This window comes from Vanessa tameamea, chromosome 13 (genome assembly GCF_037043105.1).
Source record: "Vanessa tameamea isolate UH-Manoa-2023 chromosome 13, ilVanTame1 primary haplotype, whole genome shotgun sequence".
Classification (NCBI taxonomy): Eukaryota; Metazoa; Arthropoda; class Insecta; order Lepidoptera; family Nymphalidae; genus Vanessa; species Vanessa tameamea.
Window position 1 is genome coordinate 11,082,169 of NC_087321.1, and position 23,042 is coordinate 11,105,210.

General features: G+C 32.5%; 3 protein-coding genes across 4 annotated transcripts in view; 2 read left to right on the forward strand and 1 right to left on the reverse strand.

Annotated features, from left to right (window-relative positions):
• The window catches only part of Frl (Formin-like), an 80,691-nt gene extending 72,041 nt beyond the window's left edge, over positions 1 to 8,650 (forward strand). The window contains exons 13-18 of one of the 2 annotated variants that reach the window (XM_026640285.2): positions 238 to 810; positions 1,230 to 1,393; positions 1,597 to 1,698; positions 1,905 to 2,006; positions 2,989 to 3,103; positions 5,986 to 8,650. In XM_026640285.2, the coding sequence (XP_026496070.1) occupies positions 238 to 810; positions 1,230 to 1,393; positions 1,597 to 1,698; positions 1,905 to 2,006; positions 2,989 to 3,069 (1,022 nt within the window). In that variant the 3' untranslated portion in view covers positions 3,070 to 3,103; positions 5,986 to 8,650. The remainder of the gene's footprint in view (positions 1 to 237; positions 811 to 1,229; positions 1,394 to 1,596; positions 1,699 to 1,904; positions 2,007 to 2,988; positions 3,104 to 5,985) is intronic. The other variant, XM_026640284.2, reaches the window with a different exon arrangement.
• Positions 8,651 to 8,777: 127 nt separating this feature from the next.
• Positions 8,778 to 10,086, reverse strand: LOC113400652 (phosphopantothenoylcysteine decarboxylase). Its single transcript, XM_026640291.2, has 3 exons — positions 9,892 to 10,086; positions 9,603 to 9,809; positions 8,778 to 9,100 (listed from the first exon to the last, which is right to left on the reverse strand). The coding sequence occupies exons 1-3, from the start codon at positions 10,003 to 10,005 to the stop codon at positions 8,816 to 8,818; spliced, it is 606 nt and encodes a 201-aa protein (XP_026496076.2). The 5' UTR covers positions 10,006 to 10,086; the 3' UTR covers positions 8,778 to 8,815.
• Positions 10,087 to 10,341: 255 nt separating this feature from the next.
• Positions 10,342 to 23,042, forward strand: part of LOC113400650 (GATOR complex protein NPRL2) — a 52,904-nt gene continuing 40,203 nt past the window's right edge. The window contains exons 1-4 of the mRNA XM_026640290.2: positions 10,342 to 10,728; positions 11,269 to 11,425; positions 12,337 to 12,463; positions 19,724 to 19,860. Coding sequence (XP_026496075.1) covers positions 10,526 to 10,728; positions 11,269 to 11,425; positions 12,337 to 12,463; positions 19,724 to 19,860 — 624 coding nt within the window. The 5' untranslated portion in view covers positions 10,342 to 10,525. The remainder of the gene's footprint in view (positions 10,729 to 11,268; positions 11,426 to 12,336; positions 12,464 to 19,723; positions 19,861 to 23,042) is intronic.

The window sequence follows — 23,042 nt, forward strand, 5'->3', positions numbered from 1 at the left end:
GCACAACATAGACGAGTTATTAGCAAATCTCATGTAATACGTGAATCTAAGGTTTGTTTATCTTATTTCCTACTTCCATTGGAATAGGTTATAGTTCCCAACATTGGGGGCGTGTTGGCGATGTAAGGAATGGTTAATATTTCCCATCGGGTTGCCCATTTCCCGCCGCCTTCCTATATCATAAAAATGTAAATCGATAAATAGCAATCGGATTAAATTATCGATATTCATTTTCAGCAATCTCCCGAAGAAAGCTAGATACACCAGTGGAAAAAGTAATAGCGGCGATTCACACGTTGGACCTCAAGCAGCTACCTCTGGAGAGCGTCGAGATCCTCCAGCGGATGGTTCCGACGGAAGCTGAGCAGAAGGCGTACAAGGAATACGTAGCGGAAAAGAAAAACATCAATCAATTGACCGAGGAAGACAAGTTCCTCATGCAATTGGCCAAAGTCGAAAGAATATCAGCAAAACTATCCATAATGAGTTACATGGGCAACTTCTACGACAATATTCACCTAATAACGCCGCAAATACACGCTATAATATCCGGTTCGTCCTCGGTCAAGTCGTCGCAGAAGTTACGGAATGTTCTAGAAATAATATTGGCTTTCGGTAATTACCTGAATAGCAGTAAACGTGGACCAGCGTATGGATTCAAACTTCAATCACTGGATACTCTTATGGACACAAAGTCGACGGACAAGAGAGTGTCGCTATTGCATTACATCGTGGCGACGATACGACAAAATTTCCCAGAACTGCTGAATTTCGACACAGAACTCATGTATATCGACAAAGCAGCACAGGGTGAGTTCGGAATCATTTATATTTTACTTACTACTCACTTAAATAATTAATTTGTGTACCGGCTTCTGACATATGCGCCATGCAATACGGCGAACAATCGGTAATATTTCTGATAAGAGCTGCACTAATCTTAGAATTGTCCACCAACTCACATTTGATCAGGCCGTGGAGTGAGATTCAAACATTCTCCTTAAACGGGAGATGAGGACCTTGCCCAACAGTGTGATATTAGGCTTAAACTACAACTGTCTTTAATTCTGAAAGTCACGTTACCTTTTCCAAAAATTGTTACCAGAAATTAGTTTCAGTTTGGCTTAGACTTCTTTTGCATCTGCCACAACATAGGAGATATATGTAAATAGAAAATATTTAATGGAACGTCGATAGTGTTCATTCAATTATTTTGTACACGTCCGCAGTGTCGCTGGAGAACGTGGTGGCCGACGTGTGCGAGCTGGAGCGCGGCATGGAGGCGGCGCGGCGGGAGGGGGAGGCGCGCGGGGCGGCGCACGTGCTGCGCGACTTCGTGGCCAACGCCGTGGACAAGCTGCGGCGCCTGCGGGCCGAGACCAAGCACGCGCAGGTGTGTACCGCGCGCTCCAGGGACGCCCGGACAATCATTCTACGGACTACGAGATGCGACGCACTGCTTCGTTGCATATAAGCGACTCGGCGTACAGTCACATATATATTTTAATATTGATAACACACAAAAGTTATACTGTAAAACAGTAAAATCAAAAAGTGACACACGATTTATCTAAGTTTTAATTGTTATGTTCGCAGGATTCATTCGCGGCATGTGTGGAGTACTTCGGCGAGGCCCCGCGTAGCTGCGACGCGAACGCGTTCTTCTCTCTACTAGTGAGGTTCACTCGAGCGTTCAAGGTAACGAGTTTCTAGCACTAAAAGCCATACAACCATTATTTTATGAAAATTTAATGAAGTTAAAAATATTGGAATGACATAAATATTACGACGTGTGCGAAATTTTTGAACAATTTTATTGTTGTTCTATATTAATTATAATTAACATCGATGTGCTCATTACGTCACTGTCTATGTCACTCACGTTTACTAATGTGTACGAACAGCAAGCCGACATGGAGAACGAGCAGCGTCGGCGACTGGAGCAAGCCGCGCACGCCGACAGCCTCGACCCCGTCAAGGCCAAGCTCGCGCAGAAGAAACAACAGGTACGTGCCGACACACAAGCACAAACACAAACACACATACCAAACCGACTTAACTTACATGTAACTTGTTTACGTTGCAACTTGCTTTTGAGGTCTCATCTGTCTAATGGGTCCATTGTATTAATTACATTAAAATCTTTATTTTCAATATCTTTTAATAAATTGATAATACATCTTTTTCATAATTTCAATGTTTTAAAATGAGTTTTCATTACATTTCTAACTTTACTAAATTGTATACAATGAGCCATATTTGAGGACTTCTGATTTATTAAAAATAACAATTACATTGTTCAGACAGAAATACAGCATTATTTTTATTTGCGCTTAACAATGGCTCTACGTAATGCTTCCGCGGTGTATGGAGTCATGCGTTTTGAGTAGCCTTGATTTGCATATTATTTAATTTTATAATCTGTAGTATCGATATTTAATAATTTTTTTCCAGCAATATTTGTAAATATTTTATTTAAAAAAAAAAATTAAAAGGTCAAATAAAAAAATCGTTTAAGATTTTTTTCTTTTATATTATTGTTATTAATCACAAATATTGCTGGTGTTATTCTTTTTTACTAATTTCATTGATTTATTTTTTATTTTGTTAAGAAACTAAATACTTATACTTTTATTTCTTTTCGTCGGGGACTCGTAATATTATAATTAACAGATAAAAAGAGAGACTATGTACATTTAGTTTCTTAAGCTCCGTTTATAAGCGATATTTAAGTAGTTTAATAAAACACCATTTCAAAAGTTTACCTTAAAAATTATTAACGAGGTGTTGGAGTTACGGTTTTTTAAACTGTATGATAAATATGGTAACAGATCAATTATTATATTAATAAAAAAATTAAGAATGCAAATAATGTAAAATATAACAGCTTATTAAGTTTGTAATTTTTAATTCTATTGTTTGATTAAAATGTTGCCATATTTGTCATAAACGAGTAGAGGTGATGGTAACACCAATGAATTCTCACAGAGGTTTAACTACGCGGCCGTCAGCGCAGGCCTATTGCAGCAACACTTGTCTCAGTTGAGGCACAGTCCGGACCTAGCCTAGCCTAACCTAGCTAGGTCTCCTAGCGCGACTAGGAGTAAGTCGTTGGAAGTTGTTAAACGGGGCCTATTTTAATGTGTGCGTGTGTACTAACAAAATTAAAAGGGGGAAACAGTCTTGTTTTATTTAATCTGTGTACAATGCTCTATAAAGATCATTTTTGTATTTCGATTTAAATTCTCTGATAAAAATACCATTGATGAGATTCGTATAAAAAATCAGGTTTTCTAGTAGTCGATAAATTAAAGAAAAAAAAATATTTTGCAATATTTTGATTTATTAGAATCAAATACTCTTTAATGACAATTACTTTTCGATATTTTAACCATATCACATTGTGCACATATTAAATTAATAAATAACGAAATCAAAGTGACTAACAAGGGTAAATAAAACAAAAATTGGCATTCAGCATGGAGATAAAAGGATTTAATGTGAGAAAATGAACTAAGGCTTATTTACGAGAATACACGCCATCAGCATGATCACAACACCCGAATCACATTCCCATTTAACATTTCGAAATTCGAACGAAACTAATACCGAAAGGCTATAGAAATATAATATGATAAACTGTTTGCATTGACTAGACAGCCCGTTGTAGGTTTTTCCGCCCACTTGACCTGGGACTTACTTAAAAATAATTCTACTGCTGAATTTTAATACTTTGTATTGCTGTTGTGGTTTGTAGTGCAAGTAAACGCAAATGAAAAGGGATATAGCATTTTAGGAAACACGGATATTTGTTATGGCATTGCCGGTTGTATTCCAATAGAAGGAGTGAGGATAAAATTTCCTTATAATTACATACTTTACGCTATTATCTTATAGACCAGCTGTAGTATGATGTTCAGACAGTTCTTGATTAATATAATGCACTATTCCAATATGCTTCTTATATACCAGTTTAATCTTACTTCCAAAGTTTCGGTAACAATTTCGCTGACATTGAAAACGTTGTATTTTTGCAAATCCGTAGTGGTTATCTTTTTTCATATAATAGGTAAACGGACGAGCAAATTGGCCACCTGATGGTAAGTGGTCACCATCGCACATAGACATTGGCAGTGTCAGAAATATTAATCATTCCTCAGATAGCCAATGCGCCACCAACTTTGGGAGCTAAGAGTCATGTCCATTGTGGCATATTAACCATTCCTTACATCGCCAATGCGCCACCATCCTTGGGAACTAAGATGTTATGTCCTTTGTGCCTGAAGTTACACTGGCTCACTCATCCATTAAACCGGAACACAATAATACTGAGTACTGTTGTTTGGCGGTAGAATATCTGATGAGTGGATGGTACTTATTCAGACGGGCTTGCACGAAGCCCTACCACCAAGTACAACTTTTATTATTCAAAAGCTCTACAAAGTTGTTTATTTTGATTTACACCTTTTGTAGTTGGTCAAATACAATGGTGTATTTAATTCTGTATGTATTGCCAGTGTACATAAGTAAAGCTGATGTCTTACTCTGCGGAGTATGGTGGTCAATTACAACCGTAAAAATGTGAATTTGCTCCTAGGCTAGGGCCTCCTTTCCTTCTGAGAAGAAGATTTAGAGCTGATTCCGCCACGCTGGTCCAATTAATAACAAACATACGTCATCTAATGAGTATACATCTCATAGATTGTTAAAACAATATCTATAATCTACATTCCGAACCGGTGGTAGCTTCACTTAACATAGTTCTGTTAAATGACGATTCAAAAGTGCTCGTAAAAGCCTACTTTAATAAAGTATATTTTGATTTTGAATATAGAAAAATCTAAAAAAAGGCATCTTTCAAAATCTTTTGAATATCAATGCAAAATAATATAAAGAAAAATACTTTCGGTTTCTAGGTAGTTGGGTTGAAGATAATATTTAAGTTGCACATAGAATCCACACAACAATTTAGTTTTGGTTATTAGGCCCCAATATAGTATTAATAATATACACTGTAGACTATAGAATTAGTGCCCAAATAGTTTTATATTACTAAAGATGTTTAGACAAAAAAAATAATTAATCAAAAAAACCGTTATTATTTTCTTATTAAAATCAGTAAATAAAAATCTAAATTCAAGTAAAAATCATTAATAAACGAAGGGTAACGTAGAAATTAAGCTTACATTGAAATTGTTTTTGTATGTGTATTTATACATATATTATTTATTTCTAATTAGTAGTAACTTAGTGACCAAAGAATTCGTAAAAAAATGTTTACAGTAGAATCTTTAAAATTTTGAGAATTAGTCCTAATAAATAAGTCACGCGGACGGCCGTAAGTTAAACAAGATACACGGGAATCAAGCTGCTATACCGATTTTCGACTGTGAAAAAGGCAATCATTCAGAAATGATCTAATAATTTATTATAAATATTTACTGAAATGTATTTTATGTATAATGTTCTAATTTTCCTCCCTATGCTGCACAATGCATGGAATCAACAGGGCATGTGTTTTAAATCCTAAAGATCTATCCGCTTATACTACAATTTATATTTTTTATCAGTGGCAACACTTGATCTTTGCTCAATGCTCAATAGAAGATTTAAAACTAGAACACTATTATGCCAAATAAATAATTATATTTAATATGCTTATGTTTGAATGCTTTTAGTGCTCGTATTTTCAAATTTATGTGATGTGGATAGTACTTAGATGCCTTTCAATGTGTACTTGTGTATTTAATTAATGCTAGATTTATTGTTACTATTTGAAATAGCTTAATATAAGCATGAAAGTAAATAAATTTCAAGTTGTTCGTTGTTGAATGTTGAGTAGATTTGCTAAACACGTAAATTTTGCTTATTCTTCTACATCTATTAATTTCTGAGACTTCTTTTAGATAACAATCGAGAATAAAATTTCAACGCGGGTATGGGTATGGCTTGAAAGATTCTAATATAAAAATATACCATTTTCAGGAAGCTGTAATCAACGAATTAAAAACGAAGTCACAGGCCGTCGGCGAAAAGAAACTTCTTCACCAGGACGAAGTCTACAACGGAGCCCTAGAGGACATCTTGCATGGGTTACGAAGCGAGCCCTACAGGCGTGCGGACGCCGTGCGGCGTTCCCACAGACGCAGGATTAACTCCCACCGGCTCTCCAAAGGGCTCGAGGAACTAGATGTATGATACGAGCTGGAATCCAGCGAGCCGCTGGATTTCTCAGTACAGAACGCAGTCATGTCCATAAACGCGAAGTGTGGCTTCTTTACCACGAAAAAGCGCAGGAAGGACTTGGAAATGGTCCACAAGAAACCAATAGCCATCTACAACATAGAGGATAATATAGATTTCCCAACGAACGGGGAGTTTTGCGGTAACTCTGGCAACACTGGACGAAAACCTAAAGCGTCCACTTACAAAGTCGCGCCAACTGATTACGAGGTGGAGGAACGCTGCGAACTCATCAAATCTACTTACGAAGTTATATCGAAATACACACGAGCCATGTTCGACAAACAAAATGAAACCGTCGTATAAATGTGCCTCAAATTCAAAGATTTTTTTTTGGCTGAATGATAAATTATTCACTTTCGCATAAATGATATATATTATACACAAATGCATCACCAACTGCAACTTCGCGCAACTTCAAAGAACACCGAGAAAAAGTAGTTATAGCTACGTCTCGCGTTCTTGTTTGTTGTAAAAATGAGTGATGTGTTTGATAGTGAATGCTGTGCTGATATTCCCCGTATTGCCGTTTTGAGCGTTGAGTGCTATTTTAATAAGTGCAATATTGACAAAAGACAAACATTTGATACACCCACAATTCATTCCACCAATTTCCACAACGATATTTTGCTAAAAACTGTTTTATAGCTTTTCTTATTCATTTACAACAAAAGCTTAGCTTGTACGAATTTACAATTAACGAACGTGGCACAAATACAGCCGTCTAGCTTTTGCACGGAGCATTGAATGGAATACGATGTTTCGACATTTAGTTTACGTAGAGGAAATAGTACCGCTAGTTTGTAAAAATGGCCTTTTAATATATACGCACAATTTTTATCCAATTTTTGTATAATCCATTGTAATTTTTACACGTTTATAATCGTATTACCATAGGCTATGTCTAACAATATTTACAATAAGGAATATTTTTTAACAAACCTATAAAATAGTATTTATTTCTTACCGATAAAGTGCAAATTCGTGTGACTCACTGCATTTAAGTTATTAGCATTTTGTGTTTACCGTTGTATTAAATATTCCTTTTCATGGCAACATTGGAACCTGTTGAAAAAGTTAAATTGGTTTAATTCATTGTGATATAATAAAATCAGTATATTCATGCCATTTTTTAGATTTTCCATTAGTCCATAATCTTTGTTTGGTTATAAGGTTTAAACAAATATTTATTTGTATTTTTTTCGGTCAATTTCTTAATCATGCGGTTCCACTAAAATCGTTGGCGATTTCTGTATTTGTAGCTGTTTTGCACCAATAACCAATGTGTTCTGTGCTGCCAACACAAAAATTGCCAATCATTTTTTAGAGGAGACGCAGCTTAACATGACAAATTCCATAGATTTAAGGCTTTTCAAAAGATCTGTTTCATTTAAGTTTATTGTAATTATTAATTTATAGATTTGGTTGAGTAAATTAGTTTAGTATCCATAATTTGTTTGTTTGTAAATATTTTGCCGCGTGTTGCATCAGTTTAGTTGAAGTATTCATTGTAAATATTGTATTATTTTCCGTATTACTCAAGTTACTTGGGATTTAAACAAGATATGATTTGTATTGAATTTTGCATTAACCGATTCGCACAGTGTATATGTTACGAATATTAATATATAAAAATATATTAAAGTTTTACGCACCTTTACATGAAAAGACTCCACATTGTTTTTTTATAAATATTTAAGACAAATTGTATACAATGGTGCTTTTTGCACGGTCATAATTACATAAATTACAGTGTTTGGTTGTTACAAATAAAATTTTTGTTCAAGTCAGTATGACAGTTATTTAAATTTAAATTACAGGGTTTATTTGAAACAATAATATGTATTCGAATCGGCGAGAAAATATAAAATGATAATTGTAATTGATAAAGTTATTTGCAAATTGCATATTTCTACATAATCTCTAATAATATTATTTTTAATGATTATAATTCTTAAAAAGAATTTTAACAAGTTTATTGTTTTAAGTAATTTTTTATTTTAGATGTGAGTAAAAAATATTAAAAAAAATGATTCCTGATAACTGAAGTTTCTTAGAAACAAAAGCTTTATCCAGTAAATTCAGTAAATATTTTGTTGTTATGGGTATTCAATATATAAAAAACACAGACAAAAAAAATTGCCATGATTTTGATGTTGCCAGTTGTAATTTTTAATGCTGGGTCATTGATGCAAAATTCAAAGGTTTTTGTCAAACTTATTTTATTCACATCTTTAATAAAATATTGACTTTAAGATTCAATTTTAGTAGAAGTCTATAGTAATGTTTCAGCTGTATAGTTATTTTGTATGTGATGTGTACATGGGTTTATTTTGTTCATTGCATGTATGCTAGCTTTAGAAACAGTATTCAGTGATGCAATAAACCTACATTTACAGTAAAACAAGCCTTTAATTTTATCCTTTTAATTAATAACAATAACAAGATATTTAATACAAAAATTAGTTAAAAATTTAATGAAAGTAAATATATATTATTTTGTTAACATCGTTGTATCAAATCAGTCTTTTAGAACATAATTAAAAAATTTGTATTATAAGTAATATATTTTTTATGTCCGTTTTTGTTTCCTATCTTCAAATATTTTGTCAGCTATACTTCTAATTCTGTGTACGATTGTTTCAACTTCTGCCATGGCACCAACACCTTTATCCCCACACATCAGCTTTTTATCAATGGGAGGAATTTCTTCATGACCCCACTCTTGCAATACTGCTATTTGTTTAGATGTGATAGGATGCTCCCACATCCTCGTGTTCATTGCAGGACAGAATAGCAATGGTTTAGACATATCCCATGCCCTGACTGTGCATGTTAACAGATTATCACATATACCCTGTGGATTTTTTTATTTGCTATAATAATTACATTTATAATTTATATAAAATTATAGCTTATATTTTTAAGAATTAATTTATATATGAACGATTTGGTGACCCAATGATAGTTCTTTAAAGTTTAACCGAAATATATTATATGTAAAATAGAAATTACCAACTGATTGCTTTCTTGGCATGATTGTTTTAAGTACTTAATTGTTTTTACTCTACCATGAATCATTGTTGCTTGGTAGTCATTTTAACGTAGTAATTTTTTTTAAATTTAACCTTTTTAAAAAATGGGAACTATAAACACAACAAGGATTTCAGTGCAAGCAGTATCCTGATGCTTTCCCCTTCCGCCAAAAAAAAAGATTTTTAAAGAGACTTTCTTAGGCACCTCACCGATGGGCCAAGACTTGACCAATATCGACGAGGCGCTCCTAAGACGCGGTATTCGAGTTTTTTGCATCTGCTGCACTTCAGTTTAAGACAGGTTCGAAATCAATTATAAATTACCTGAGATATTTTAGCTAGTGTATTAGCATCCAACGGTGCAATTACCATCATGTCTGCCCACTTTCCCAAATCAATGTGTATTATAGGATCTCCTCTGCCTTGCCAACTTTTCCACTCCGAAGCATCATCATACAAATGATGAGAAAATGGTGTCAAATCATTTTCATTAATAAAATGTTTTGCGTGTTCGGTGCATATAACATTAATCTGTAAAAAAATTAATTAATTACTTTTTCTGTTAATATTTTGCAATCAAAATTTTAATGTAACTAGAAATAACAGAAGTAACCTTAAAAATATATTTTGCGTTGATATCCAATAAACTCTTAATAAGAACAGGTAGTTTTATTGCAGCAACACTTCCAGTCACCCCGATAAGTATATTTAAAGAGTTTTCTGCCATAATGTATTATTAACTAAAAGTAATTACAATTTAGAAGTTGTTTTGACTTAATATGAAGGTTTTGTTATCAATTTCCTGTTTTGTTTTCAACTGCAAAAATATTTGACGTAAATTAAACGGTGTTACAAGGCAATATTTAAAATAAAACAATATTTATTACATTTCAATTATAAAAGAACAAAAATTTTAGTAAAATTTATTATGAAGCAAGAATATTTTATGAAATACATACGTACTAAAAAAATGTTGAATAATAAATGTTATTAAGCTTCATAAGTAGGTAACATTTCGAAATTCCAATGTCAAGTCTCCTTTGTCACTTGTCAAGTTGTCAGTTCATGGTTACGAGCGAAGTGGATAGTTGTGTTTTATTTTGAATTAAATTCCGTAACTTCCGAAATGACATGAGTTGAGTTAAAAGTTAACAATTAATGTGTTGTTGCCGTATAATGTAAACATTGAACATCTCTGTGTTACTAGTGACATTATTTTTTGTGACTTTCTATTAAATAATTAATCCATGATGGATGGAAACTCGAAATATTACGAGGGTTGCGGGCAGGAAGGGCCGATCCGTTGTATATTTTTATGTGAGTTTCATCATACTGCTGGACCCAGAATAACTTGCCAAGTTCCGGAAAATTATATATCAAAAGACATTTTTGATACAGTCAGTCATTATATTATACCAAAAGTGCAATTACAAAGATGTACATTGACCGTGTAAGTTTCAATGGTTTGTTTGTTTTTTTTTTTTTTTAATATATTATAAGGTTCGCATCCTCTTTGACAACATTGAAAGATATTATAAAACTATATAATGTTAATAGAATGATAATATTATTTTTAACACCACAAATATAATGTATTTTGATTAGATACTAAGTATTGAAACAAATTAATGATAACACATTTGTTTAATTAGTCAAATATTGATTATTTATTTGATCCAATAACATTTAAATTGAGTTAATTATAGTTTATTATGTAAACAAGTTAATGTTAGACTTTATAATCATTATTATTTACTACAGAGATATTCTATATTTAAAATAATATAAATGAAGCATTATACATTACAGCATACACAACTTGTATTGAGTAATATGCCTTATTATAAATGTCTTTAAATTTTTTATTTGGCTAAGTTAAGTGTAGCCGTTCTGACTTTCTTTGAAAAAGACCTACATTATTGTGAATATACATAATTATGTTGTAAACATTTTATTGGATGCCATAAGAATTGAATATTACATATTCCAGGACGCTGCTCGGCTCAAAAATATTAGGTTTTCCTGTGAGGATAGATAACAAAAAGTATGCCCGGAATGCATACTACTTTAACCTGTGTTTCGTATGTGATGCTTGGGCTAGGACCGTTCACTTAGAACCATTAGTGAAAAAACTCACAGAATATCTTGTAAGTATTATAACATGTACATAAAAAAAGTTATAGCTATATTTTATTTAATGCAATATTATATTAAAATCATTGTTGAAATAATTATAAAATTACATTTCATCCTTCATAAAATCCAAATGACACTCTTTTACAAGATACAAGATATACTCATTAAAAATTCAAATGTCACTCCTGTTTTCTTATAAATAATGCATTATTTCAGAAAAATGTCCAGACATTCTAATCAATATTGTAAAAATTATCTTTATTATGTTGTGTTTACAGTTGTTTAAATAGATAAATGACAATAATTTTATTGTCAAGTTCAAAGTCCCTCCAAATAATTGACGACATTGTGTGCGTGTGTCGGTGTGTGTAAGCTATACATAAATCAACCAATTGCAAGAATTTCAGTATGTGTGTGTATGGATAATTGAGAAAAATAAAAATGTTGCCAGTATACCTTGTATTGAAATTTACATTTCAAATAGCAGAAAAAATAAAATTAACCAAAATTTGCAACCCGTTTAGTGCCGTAAATAAAGCTAAGTATTTAAGTAACTACATTATCTTTAACAATATTTTTAATCTATGTGAATTCCTGTGTGGCAATCACGTATCGGTTACGTTCAAATTATTATTTCCTAGTCATACCTTTGGTCTTCTTCCTTATTATTTCTCTGTTAGAGATATGAGATAGACTTCCACTAAGCTCAGCTTTTGTTCGTATGAGGAACTTATTTAAACACTGGTTAATTCACTTGGACAAAGTCACGTTAAAAATGATAGTTGTTTACGAAACATGATACTTGCTTGTATTATTGTCTCATGTATTTAAAACTCTTAATATATAATTATAACCTTCGTTCCCATGTTATGAAAACGCGTTAAAACATAAAATAAGAAATAATGTAGTATATTTTCTGCAGTTGTCAATGGAGTTAGAGACGGAGTGGTTATCGAAACAGTCCATGTCTGGTGACGCGAAGGCACTCAATAGTCTGATGCAGCAGGTGATGCAGGACATCAACAGCAGGAGAATGTGCACGTTGACAGGTTCGATATAACTATTTATACTCGACAAAACACATCTAGTGTGCGTACAACTCAGAACAAATATTCTTATAAAATCTATGATATCTGATTTCTTGATCGGACTCCGAATCTGCAATCGTAAACTCATTTTTTTATAGAACACAGTGACCATCTCATTAATCCTATATATACGTAACGCGTTGTCACGTCTTTAAAACAAAATTTAAAAAAAAAGAAGAAAACAGGTGAAAAGTAATTATTTTTGTGTTAACAAAAAATATTAAATTCTATTTTTTATAACATACGTATTATCGAAATTAAAGTGCACTAAAATTTCACTGCTGAAGAAAGGTATTCTCTCCGTTAAAGATAATAATTTAGAAGTAGTTCCACTATCCACATTTCTAATTCGAATACATTTCCGAATATTTTAATAACCTAAACAGTAGAGCTATTCTGTAAACATAAACTCAAAAAATGCAGTAGAATTCAATAGTGAGATGTCTAATTATTATAATTGGTGGTAATTATAAAATCACATGTTCTAACGCAAAATAGCAATACTCAGTATTGTCGTGTATCGGTTTGAAGGGCGAGTTTGAAGAACATCTAACATCTTAGTTACCCAGGTAGACGGCGCATTAACCGGGATGGTTATTATTTCTTATCGTGCCACACTATGGGCCGTATTTGAACATTATAATGAAATAAATAAAATATATTGAGAATTATAAAGTCTATACGTTATAATACACGTATAAAATTAACTTTAAAAAGTTGCGATAACATAAGCCGTTTTTTAAAATCTCAAGTGAACTACGAAGTCAGTTCAGAATAGTACTCTTGGTGACCACAGTATATTCCAATAAACGGAGGAGTATAGATAAATAAATACCTTTGCCATCGATCTGATGATGTCATTGGTCGAAATCTTGAATTCGAAGTGGAAGATGGCGTTTTGAATGTCGGCAATGTTGCTGTCAAAACTGATAGGGAATAAAATATATATCATTCAAGCATTGCTTGTACATAATATAGCATATAGAACGAAACAAATTTTTCAAAAATATTAAATATTTTCCGGAATCAAATTTTATCCGGATTGAACTCACGATCTATCGCGTGCCGCCAATAATCACACACGTAAAAAATTTCAACGTTACCTAAAGCATAACCGAATTGATTTATTCTCATTAAGTTACCTTGAATTAAAATTAAACATTCTTAGTCATTAATTAAGAGCACATTTATTGTAAATTGTCTTTATAAAGTCTTTTTTTTTTAATTAATTTATTATTAAGGAAAATTAATTCCTGTAATAAATTTTTAATTCCGTGAAGAGAAAAAATCTATTATTCATTCCGTTTGAACAAGTGCATTAAATATAAATAATTTTGAAAATAATTAATGAACTGTATTTGCAGAAACAACCTGAAAATCGATTATAGCTATTAATGTTAAGCATAATGTTCCTTGAACAGGTGTTTGGTCGTTGAATATATGTTTTACCAGCTGTTTGCCCGCCTTTAGGCATTAAATAAGACGAATTATTAATGTATTTTCGTTACTTCGTCATGTTTAAACCATTGAACCGAAAATGTTTGACGTTGGTATAGATTTGCATAAATTATAAATATATCCAAAATTTTCAGATCGTGATGCCCTGTGTATATAATGTAACATAATCAAAATTATAAATAATATGATACAACAGCGGCACGGACTGCACGTCGATTGCACGGAGATTGTATAAACATTAAAAAAATGTATATTTATAGAGAAAAAAACATGCACTCGTATATTGAGTATATACTAAATTCAAATAAAAAATATTTTAAAGCACGTACCTATATGACAAAGTTACACTCATACTATAAATCCTTTTTTCGCGTAAAGAATTTTACCACTTTGACATAAAAAAGTTTTCAACTTTTGTTCTATTTTGGTCCGTCGACATCTGTTCCCTGGCTTGATTTTTCTTATCGGAACAGTAGTGTGCCGTTGGTGTTTAGCGTTAGAATTATGGTTAAGTATATCTACTCAAAATGCAATACCTTCTCAATATTTTGCTTACTAGATTAACTAGATTTTTAATAAACAAACAGAAAGGAAGATAATATTGTCAAAAGTTTACACCTGTCAATTAAAATTAATAGTATGTCACAACTGCGAATATTACACGCACTATCCTGCACCGGCTCCTAGATAACCATTATTTATTCTACCGCTAAACATCGATTATATGTAGAACTTTGCTCTGATAAGAAGGCTTCGGTTAGAGATTTAGAAGGCAAGGGGACAGTCCGATCACCGCGTGTTGGGGAGCGCCTCGCCGATATAGTCAAGTTCAACCAGTATAATTGCACAAGGGATATAATACCACTGCTTTCACGCTTCTTAAATGAAACATGAAAAACAGATCCGAAAACGTATGACGTGGTAAATTGTTGTTATTTGAGACGTTTGTTCTTGTGACAAGTTTAGGTGTCATCGATACACTTCACCGTCGAGCTTGCGATAAATCAAGCATATGATAATGTAATAGTGTTTGCTGGGGATTTTAATCATAATCTTCTTTTAAGATTAAAGTACACTAACCACTGGGCTATATCGGCTCTGGGGTACACGGGACAACGTCTTCGATTTCATAGTTGGAGCGCATTGACGGCATTTTAAGAAATTGTTCGCTCTAAAAGTATATTTAAATGCTAATCCTTCTATTGATTAAAAAAATCATAATATATTAACAATATTCTGTCAATAGTATCTCATTGTTACAACGTTAATAATCTTCGTTTACATACAGAGCTCCCCACATGCATTTGAAATTATATTTTTTGTGAATTGAACAATATAAAATAATAGTTGTGTTTAAGCTATTATTAAAACAGTACAAAAATATGGTATAAATTTTGCATATATATGAATATGCAAAATTCATACCTGAACTCATATAACCTCTACGAATGTAATATGTAGACTAGTTACTCAGACATGCGGTTTAATTTAACGTAGAATATAGTCTGTTTTTATAATGTCGTTTTTTTAAATATAATAATATAATATAATCGTTAATAATCGTTATGAAATACCGTTAATTATTATCGCCCGTTGTAACGGTCGTGGCGCCAACGTAAAGTACAAACAAAAGTGTCGATTTCAATGCGTTTTCTTTTTGGATTTATGGATTTGTTCCTTTGTCTGAATCTATTTATACGATATTTAAAATTCCTTTATTTAACACAGAATCAAAGCATAGCATTACTTATTGGTAGTCTAAATTATAAGTACGATAAACAAACGTTGCACCTAAACGTTTATAAATATGTTCTGAAACGTTGCAATTAAATTCAATCCTAGTACTTTCATCGAAAAGCGATTCGCTAAAAATCACGTATTTCGGTTCTTAGTGTAAGTATTGACTACGAAGTATGAGTTTGTATGTGTTGTGATGATAATAACATGCACACTTGCTAGTTTCAAACATAATGTATAAACACATTTCGCATCGCAACCTTATTACAATGATGTAAGGTTCATTTTAGTGTAATGTTAGTCTTCGCAAAATAGTGAGCATAGTAACAACAAAAGAATTTTCTTGTTTGAATAAAATTGTATTATTGTAAGCAAATGTGAGTTCAATAACACGACAAAAATGTGTTAATACGTTATGTACAGTCAGAGTAAGAAAACCTTCGTCAGTTTTCAAATTCATTCCTTTATCAAGTCGTAAACTCTTAGTACCTTTTGAAACTAAAGCACTAAACAGACAACTGCATATAAAGTTAAACTAACATAGTATGATAACATGGTTCAAAATAGTGTAACATCTTTGGACTACGTCTAGTATCATATCAACATGAAACCTTTTTAATGGCCTAATAAGTCATTACAAGATTTAAATTAGATATGATATCTTCTACTGAATTATCAAAGTCTGTCAGTGTCATATATTTTCTTGCAATATCTTGCAATCTTAGAATAAAAAAGCTTGTATTTTGAGTGACGGTTAATGTAATGACGTGACGTGTGATGAGTGGTTCCATCGGCACCGGGAAGTGGTGGTGATTCCTTGGCCTGCAAAAGCGGTAAATATAAACTCTATCGAAAATCTATGGTGTTTGATGGTGCAGCAGAAAGAGTAACAAACATCCATCCTCAGAGAAATCAGCCAGATCCATACACACAAACTTTCGCGTTTATAATATTAGTAGGAAGTAGTATAACTACTATGCACTCTCTTTTATAAAAGACAATGTCCTAATCAATAAGTAACAAAGAAAAGTTGGTAATTCTCATCCCGATTGACCGCTTCTTCTTATTATAGCTTTTAAACGCTATTATACTCTTTGCTAGATGCGACTTATAATGTCATTGCGACGCAATATGTCAAACTCAATCGGTAAAGCAGGTTATCGCTCATACTGAAATCGCACACGAAAATAGATCTTAAGGTGACGAACCTTTTCTTACTCCGACTGTACATTTGTGTAAATGTTATTAAAATTATATACAGTCACAAATATAACCGAATAGAAACATCGTAGTCGCTGTAAATACTCGTATCGTTTTAATTTAATTTATATCAGAGAGAAGACTATTTGGCCAATAACGTGAGATGTATCAACAATTTATTTTTAACCATCAATTTAATACTTCTAAATACCTTATTTTTCTTCTTCTGATACTAGTTAGTTAAGCACTTTCTGTAGATCATAATATAGCGGAGCCATGAATCAAATGGAATATGTAAATCTAAGTTTTGTTTATCTTAATTCGTTCTTCGTTACCAATCTTTAAAAATAACTAAATTATCATGATGACGTCCTGACCGGTATCGGCGACATCGTTCAGTCTCAATCTGTTTGACACAAACTTGTGCGCAAATACAGCGCACTCCGTATTCCCTTTTTAGACGCAAAATAAAACTTGTGCACTTTTTACGACTTATTTTACTTGTACTTTGTTGCAACTACAGGCATAAGGGACATCACAACTTAGATTCCAGAGTTGCATTAGCTATTTAAACTATTAAAAAAAATAAAAACTATCCAACTCCGGACTCAAAATTTCTCGAAAGAAAAATTCTTATTAAAAAACTTTTAATAAAAATTTGAAGATAAGATTTTTCATTTAATTATCGTTGGGTTAAATTTCGAGCACAAATGTTACGAGTGTTAACAATAGTCTAAAAGGTTAGTAAATATAATTAATAAATACATAACACAGTATTGAGTCTTTATTTTATTGGTTAGAATTACTAAAATTGCCTGCCAAGTGTGTAATCAAATGAAAGCAACAAACACATCTATACACAAGTGTTTTTGCCGACATCTGTTGTTTACGCCGAATTATTGCTTGCTATATGCGAAAAAAATAAGATTATTAGCATCGCTTAGCAACTATCAAGGTGGATCAGGTAATTGATTATATCATAACTTTTTACTGAATCCAAATCAAGCAAGAGAATATTTTGATCTTTGTTTTGATGGATTGAATGAAATGAATTATTTACTATGACCGAACGAATGTAATAATAAATTCGGTATCATCCTAAAACAGTAATTATAGCGCCAAAGATAAAAAATTATTAACATCACCAAAGTAAATTTATTATAATACATTGTTTTATGTTTTTGTTTTGGCTGCAGAGCGTATATTCCAGTTGTAGTGTCGTATAAATTATCAAATCTTTGTGCCATTTTTATCTTATCGTACATAGCGACATCTCCGAAATATTTGTAGAAGTTTTATAAACAAAACTTAGATTGTGGTAGGTTCATTTATTGCGAAAGTCTATACTAAGATTATAAAGAGGTTTGTTTGTTTGTATAAAGGTAATCTCTGGAACTCATGAACCAACTCTGAAATAGAAAATCACATTATTCCTGAGTGCTATCAGGGTGTTCATTGAATTTATAACAATTTATTTATTATTAAATTTGAAACCAAGCGAAGCCGGTCGCTAGTTTTAAATAAAGTTGAGTGTTTTTTACTTCTCATTTTTGTTTAAAAGTAGAGATAAAATGATTGGACGGTCAGTAGGAAAGACCACTGGATAGGTTGGTTGGCAGGTGCAAAGATCACTAGACCCATAATGCATGTTTTATAATTTAACTGCGTATGTGACCTTCGAGTCCCGGTTCGGACAATAAACTGTGTTACACCCACTTGTACCTAACGGAGTAAGGGAATGGAGGGTGCACCTGTTTTTGTGCACTTGTGCACATGAATATTATACGCGCAGTTAGCTACTGAGTTTCTGGCTGGTTATTCTCAGTAGAATCTACTTTTCGAATCGGTTGATTTAAATTTAATTCAATACTGTAACCTGACCATTGTTTTATGAGTCTAGTTGATTTAATAATAATAATGTTTTTTTAATATTTGTCGTGGTATAAATTATGAGGTCATTACCCTCTGACAGCGCCAAGTGCAAACCTATAATATCAAATCATAAATATTGTATAGTGTCTATAAAATTTATATAATATAGTAAGAATGATTGCAGTGCCTCTGTGCCCGTGCACTGAAGTTGCACATAGAAGTGGCTCGGCCCTGTCATATTGATGAGGAATGCGATTTATGTTTAAAAGTGCGTCATCTTACCAATAAGTTGGTTTGGTTACTATGCAATAATCATATTTCTTTGTTTTTGGTTACTCCAACTCGAGTCGGTCTCATGTGTTAAACATTTAAGTACTTCTATTATTTATTTATTTAATGATAATTTGTTGGTAACGATGAAAGGAATTCAAATAGTTTACAATATACTTCTAGTCTTTTCTAACCACAAGGCGACAAAAATGAAATAAACAACATTTGACATCGAACTAACGCAATACTGTTGGTCGAGAGCTTTATATTTTTCTTTAATGGCATTGGTTGTCGGACGAGCATATGGGCCACCTGATGGTAAATGGTCACCACCGCCCATAGACAAAGGCGCTGTAAGAAATATTAAGCATTCATAATACGTCACCCATGCGAAACCAACCTTGGGAATTAAGATGTTATGTCCCTTGTGCCTGTGATTACACTGGCTCACTCACTCACCCTTCGAACCGGAACAAAACAATACAGAGTACTGAGGCTTGAGTAATCTATGATATTCTTTATGCATTTGCGTAAAACCTTTAAATTACATTTTGGACGTCGATCGGAATTGACTCCACATTATCCTACATTAAAAAGTATATGAGCAAAACTGATCACTTTTTTTGGTAAGTACCAACAGGTAAATTAGAAATACATTATTTATCCTAAATGTTATGTTAACAGTGGGCACAACCACGACACACTTGACGGTCGTACGGGTGAACAGCGACCCAGCACCCGTCAAAGATCACCAGGTGCCCGTGTTCCTCTACAGCCGGCAGTCCTTCGTCGCTGATCAGTGGGATCTCACTACTAACCAGGTATGTGTACAAAGTATATATATATATGTATGTGTCAGGATAACTGATATCTTATAAGAAATCTCACAACCACTTGGTACAATACCACCGAACCACCACCGAAAAGTTAGCTAATTAAAGTAAGAATACTTTCTGCTGAAGATATATTTTATTGGTCTTGTGAAGTGTGTTAAAGACGTTTAATTGAACATAGTATAGCCATTGAATTAGCGACGGAAATGGCAGAAGGGAACAGGGCGAATATTGACGACGACATTTAAGTTTCGTTTTACATTCTTATATTTCACTAGCAAAGCAGTGGCGACGATCGTTCTCATACATTAAACACTATACATACAAATACTACAACTACACATTTTGCTGAACCCACTATCAATATTTCCCGGAATTTCATAAATAAGCGAGCGTTTAAAAAGTCATACAATCTTTCGATAAAATACAGTCACGATGTCTGTTTCAGCAAAAAGTTATTTTGAAATGGGTACAACTTGAACAATGTCACCGTTTTGCGTACACACACAGGCATACAGGCGTAAGCACTAAGATGTTTTTAAATAATAATTGATTGATACCTATCGACTTAGAGTTTTGCCATAATAATTATATATCAATTATACTTTATAATATTCACGATTCGTCAGTCTAAGATTGCAGAACAAAAACTGAAATATTAAATTAGAAAATTAAACTGATGATGATATTAAACATTTATAAAGTTTTTTTATTTAATGTAACGAATGTAAACGAGTGGTGTTATTCAATAATCATATCATAGATTATTTGTGTCCAGGTTAGAACGCGACGAAAAAAATTGTGGTCACTTCTTGGTCACTAAGTGCACGCACACTAGTAAAATAGAATGAAATTTCGCGAATGTCAAGGATTCACGCACACTTAGAAAGTTGACCCGTATGTTTAAGTTGTTTTGTAATGCGTCAACATATAAATAATCTAGGAACCATAATATATTGTCACGGATGTTTTAAAACCGTAACGAATGAAAATTATAACGATTCGAACCTTGACTATTTAACCTTCTCACGATAATTCATTTTCTATTATATTTCACTTTGTAACGCCGTTTGGTACTCCCTGCAATATGATCCTTTGAACTTTACGTGTAAGTAAGAAGTCACCACCAAAGACATTGACCAGACAAATATTAACCGAATCATAATCATACGGACCGGAATCATATTTAATAAAAAAATATTCTATATAATATGATTCCGGTTCGAACCAGTAAATCTTTATGATTTTTATTTAATAATAATAATATATAATAATAATTTATTCTCTCCCATATTACAGATATTACAGTTTAAATGCATCTTAATAATAAGTACAATTGTGTGTTGGAGAGAGTAGCCCAAACTAGGTTGCCCTGTACTAAGGGTCTCCTGGCTCCCCCCTCTAGGATATCAACTATTTATTATATAATTTTACATTAAATATGAAAAAAACCAAACATGACATATTATACATAATTAATTTAAACCTCTCGTATCTCTCTTTATAACATTTTCTTCATCTCTAAGGATACCCTTACAGGTTTGTTCTGGTAAATCTCATACAGATTTAGCCATTCCATTATTAGTATATGAGGTGATCGAACTGTTGTCAATAACATTGCTAGGGCGGCTCATAAACTTTCGCGGTACTAAAACTGTTTGATTTACAAATTCTTAATTTAAAATCTGTTGCTGGCTGACCGATCTTATAATTTCGTCATATATTGTGCTAGGTAATAATTTCATGTTTTCATACGTTATAAAAGAAACCGATATTCCAAATTTTAGCTTTCTAGACTCAATAGTTTTGACAATTCGAAGACGGTTTATTAGGAAAAACGATTTTATAAGTCTATACCGCTAATGACTAAGGATATAATTTCTTGGTGGTAGGGTTTTGTGCAAGCCCCTCTGGGTAGGTTATTTATTTATTTATTTATTTATACTTTATTGCACCCAAACTTAAAACTAAAAATTACAATATTGAAACAAAAAGTTGCATGAGGTGCAACAGGTTACCACCCACTCATCATATATTCTACCGCCAACCAGCAATACTTAGTATTGTTGTGTTCCGGTTTGAATGGTGAGTGAGCCAGTGTAACTACATCATACATGTAAGGGACATAACATCTTAGCTCCCAAGGTTGATGGCGCATTGGTGTGATGTAAGGAATGGTTATTATTTCTTACAGCGTCAATGACTATGGGCGGTGGTGACCACGTATCATCAGGTACCCATTTGCCCGTCCACCTACCTATTACATAAAATTAAAAAAAATAAATAAATAAGATAATATCATAAATAGAACTAACATCGTGAACAAAGCACATGCAATCCTGCCGAAACGTCGTGGAGGTAACATGTCGCGGTAAAACCAGATCGATAAACATGAATCGTTTATTTAAAAATAAAAACAATAATACTTTTAATTACGTCATAAGCATATTCAAATTTGTTTTGAATTGTTTTTAATCTCAATATATAATGCGGATTAAATTATTATGAAGTTTCAAACTTTCAACTGCCTTTTATATGTAAACGTAGGAATAATCGACGACGCGGTTTGAATATCGTATTGTAATGGTCTTAGGTTATTTTAAAGTCAACACACACTACTCACATATAATATTATACGAATATAATAATAATTACATATGATTTGCTTTTTGCGATAATTTAATTAATTCTAGTCATACTCCGTTGCAGCTCAATTGATCGTAAGATATGTCCATAATTTATATTATTGACCATTGGGTGGGTTGTGTCTACACTTCATTATCATTACATAGTATAAAACAAAGTCGCTTACCGCTGTCTGTCCCTATGTATGCTTAGATCTTTAATATTACACAACGGATTTTTAATGCGGTAATTTTATAATAGATAGATTGATTCAAGAGGAAGGTTTATATGTTTAATACATTAAAAAGATCTTCAAAGAGACCGCGATGGTATATGTCTATCTCTTGGGGATACCCCACGATGACCATTTTTTATTCTTTACTTTTTACGAGAAAAAATGGCTTATTTTCGAAGCGATTTTAAGCAACACAGCATTAATCCTTATCCAGTTAAGTACCTTAAATACTATATTTTTATTGTGAATTTAATATAGATCAATATGGCCCTTTACAGCATGTAATTTAAATGAATATTTTCGAAGATAT

Bases quoted from the DNA above. Each gene is read 5' to 3' on its own strand.
- LOC113400652 (XM_026640291.2), bottom strand. From the start codon at position 10,005: ATGGCAGAAAACTCTTTAAATATACTTATCGGGGTGACTGGAAGTGTT. The intron at 9,810-9,891 runs GTTACTTCTGTT...ATTTTTTTACAG, and splicing joins ACGCAAAATATATTTTTAAG to ATTAATGTTATATGCACCGA. The intron at 9,101-9,602 runs GTAATTTATAAT...AAAAATCCACAG, and splicing joins CACTAGCTAAAATATCTCAG to GGTATATGTGATAATCTGTT.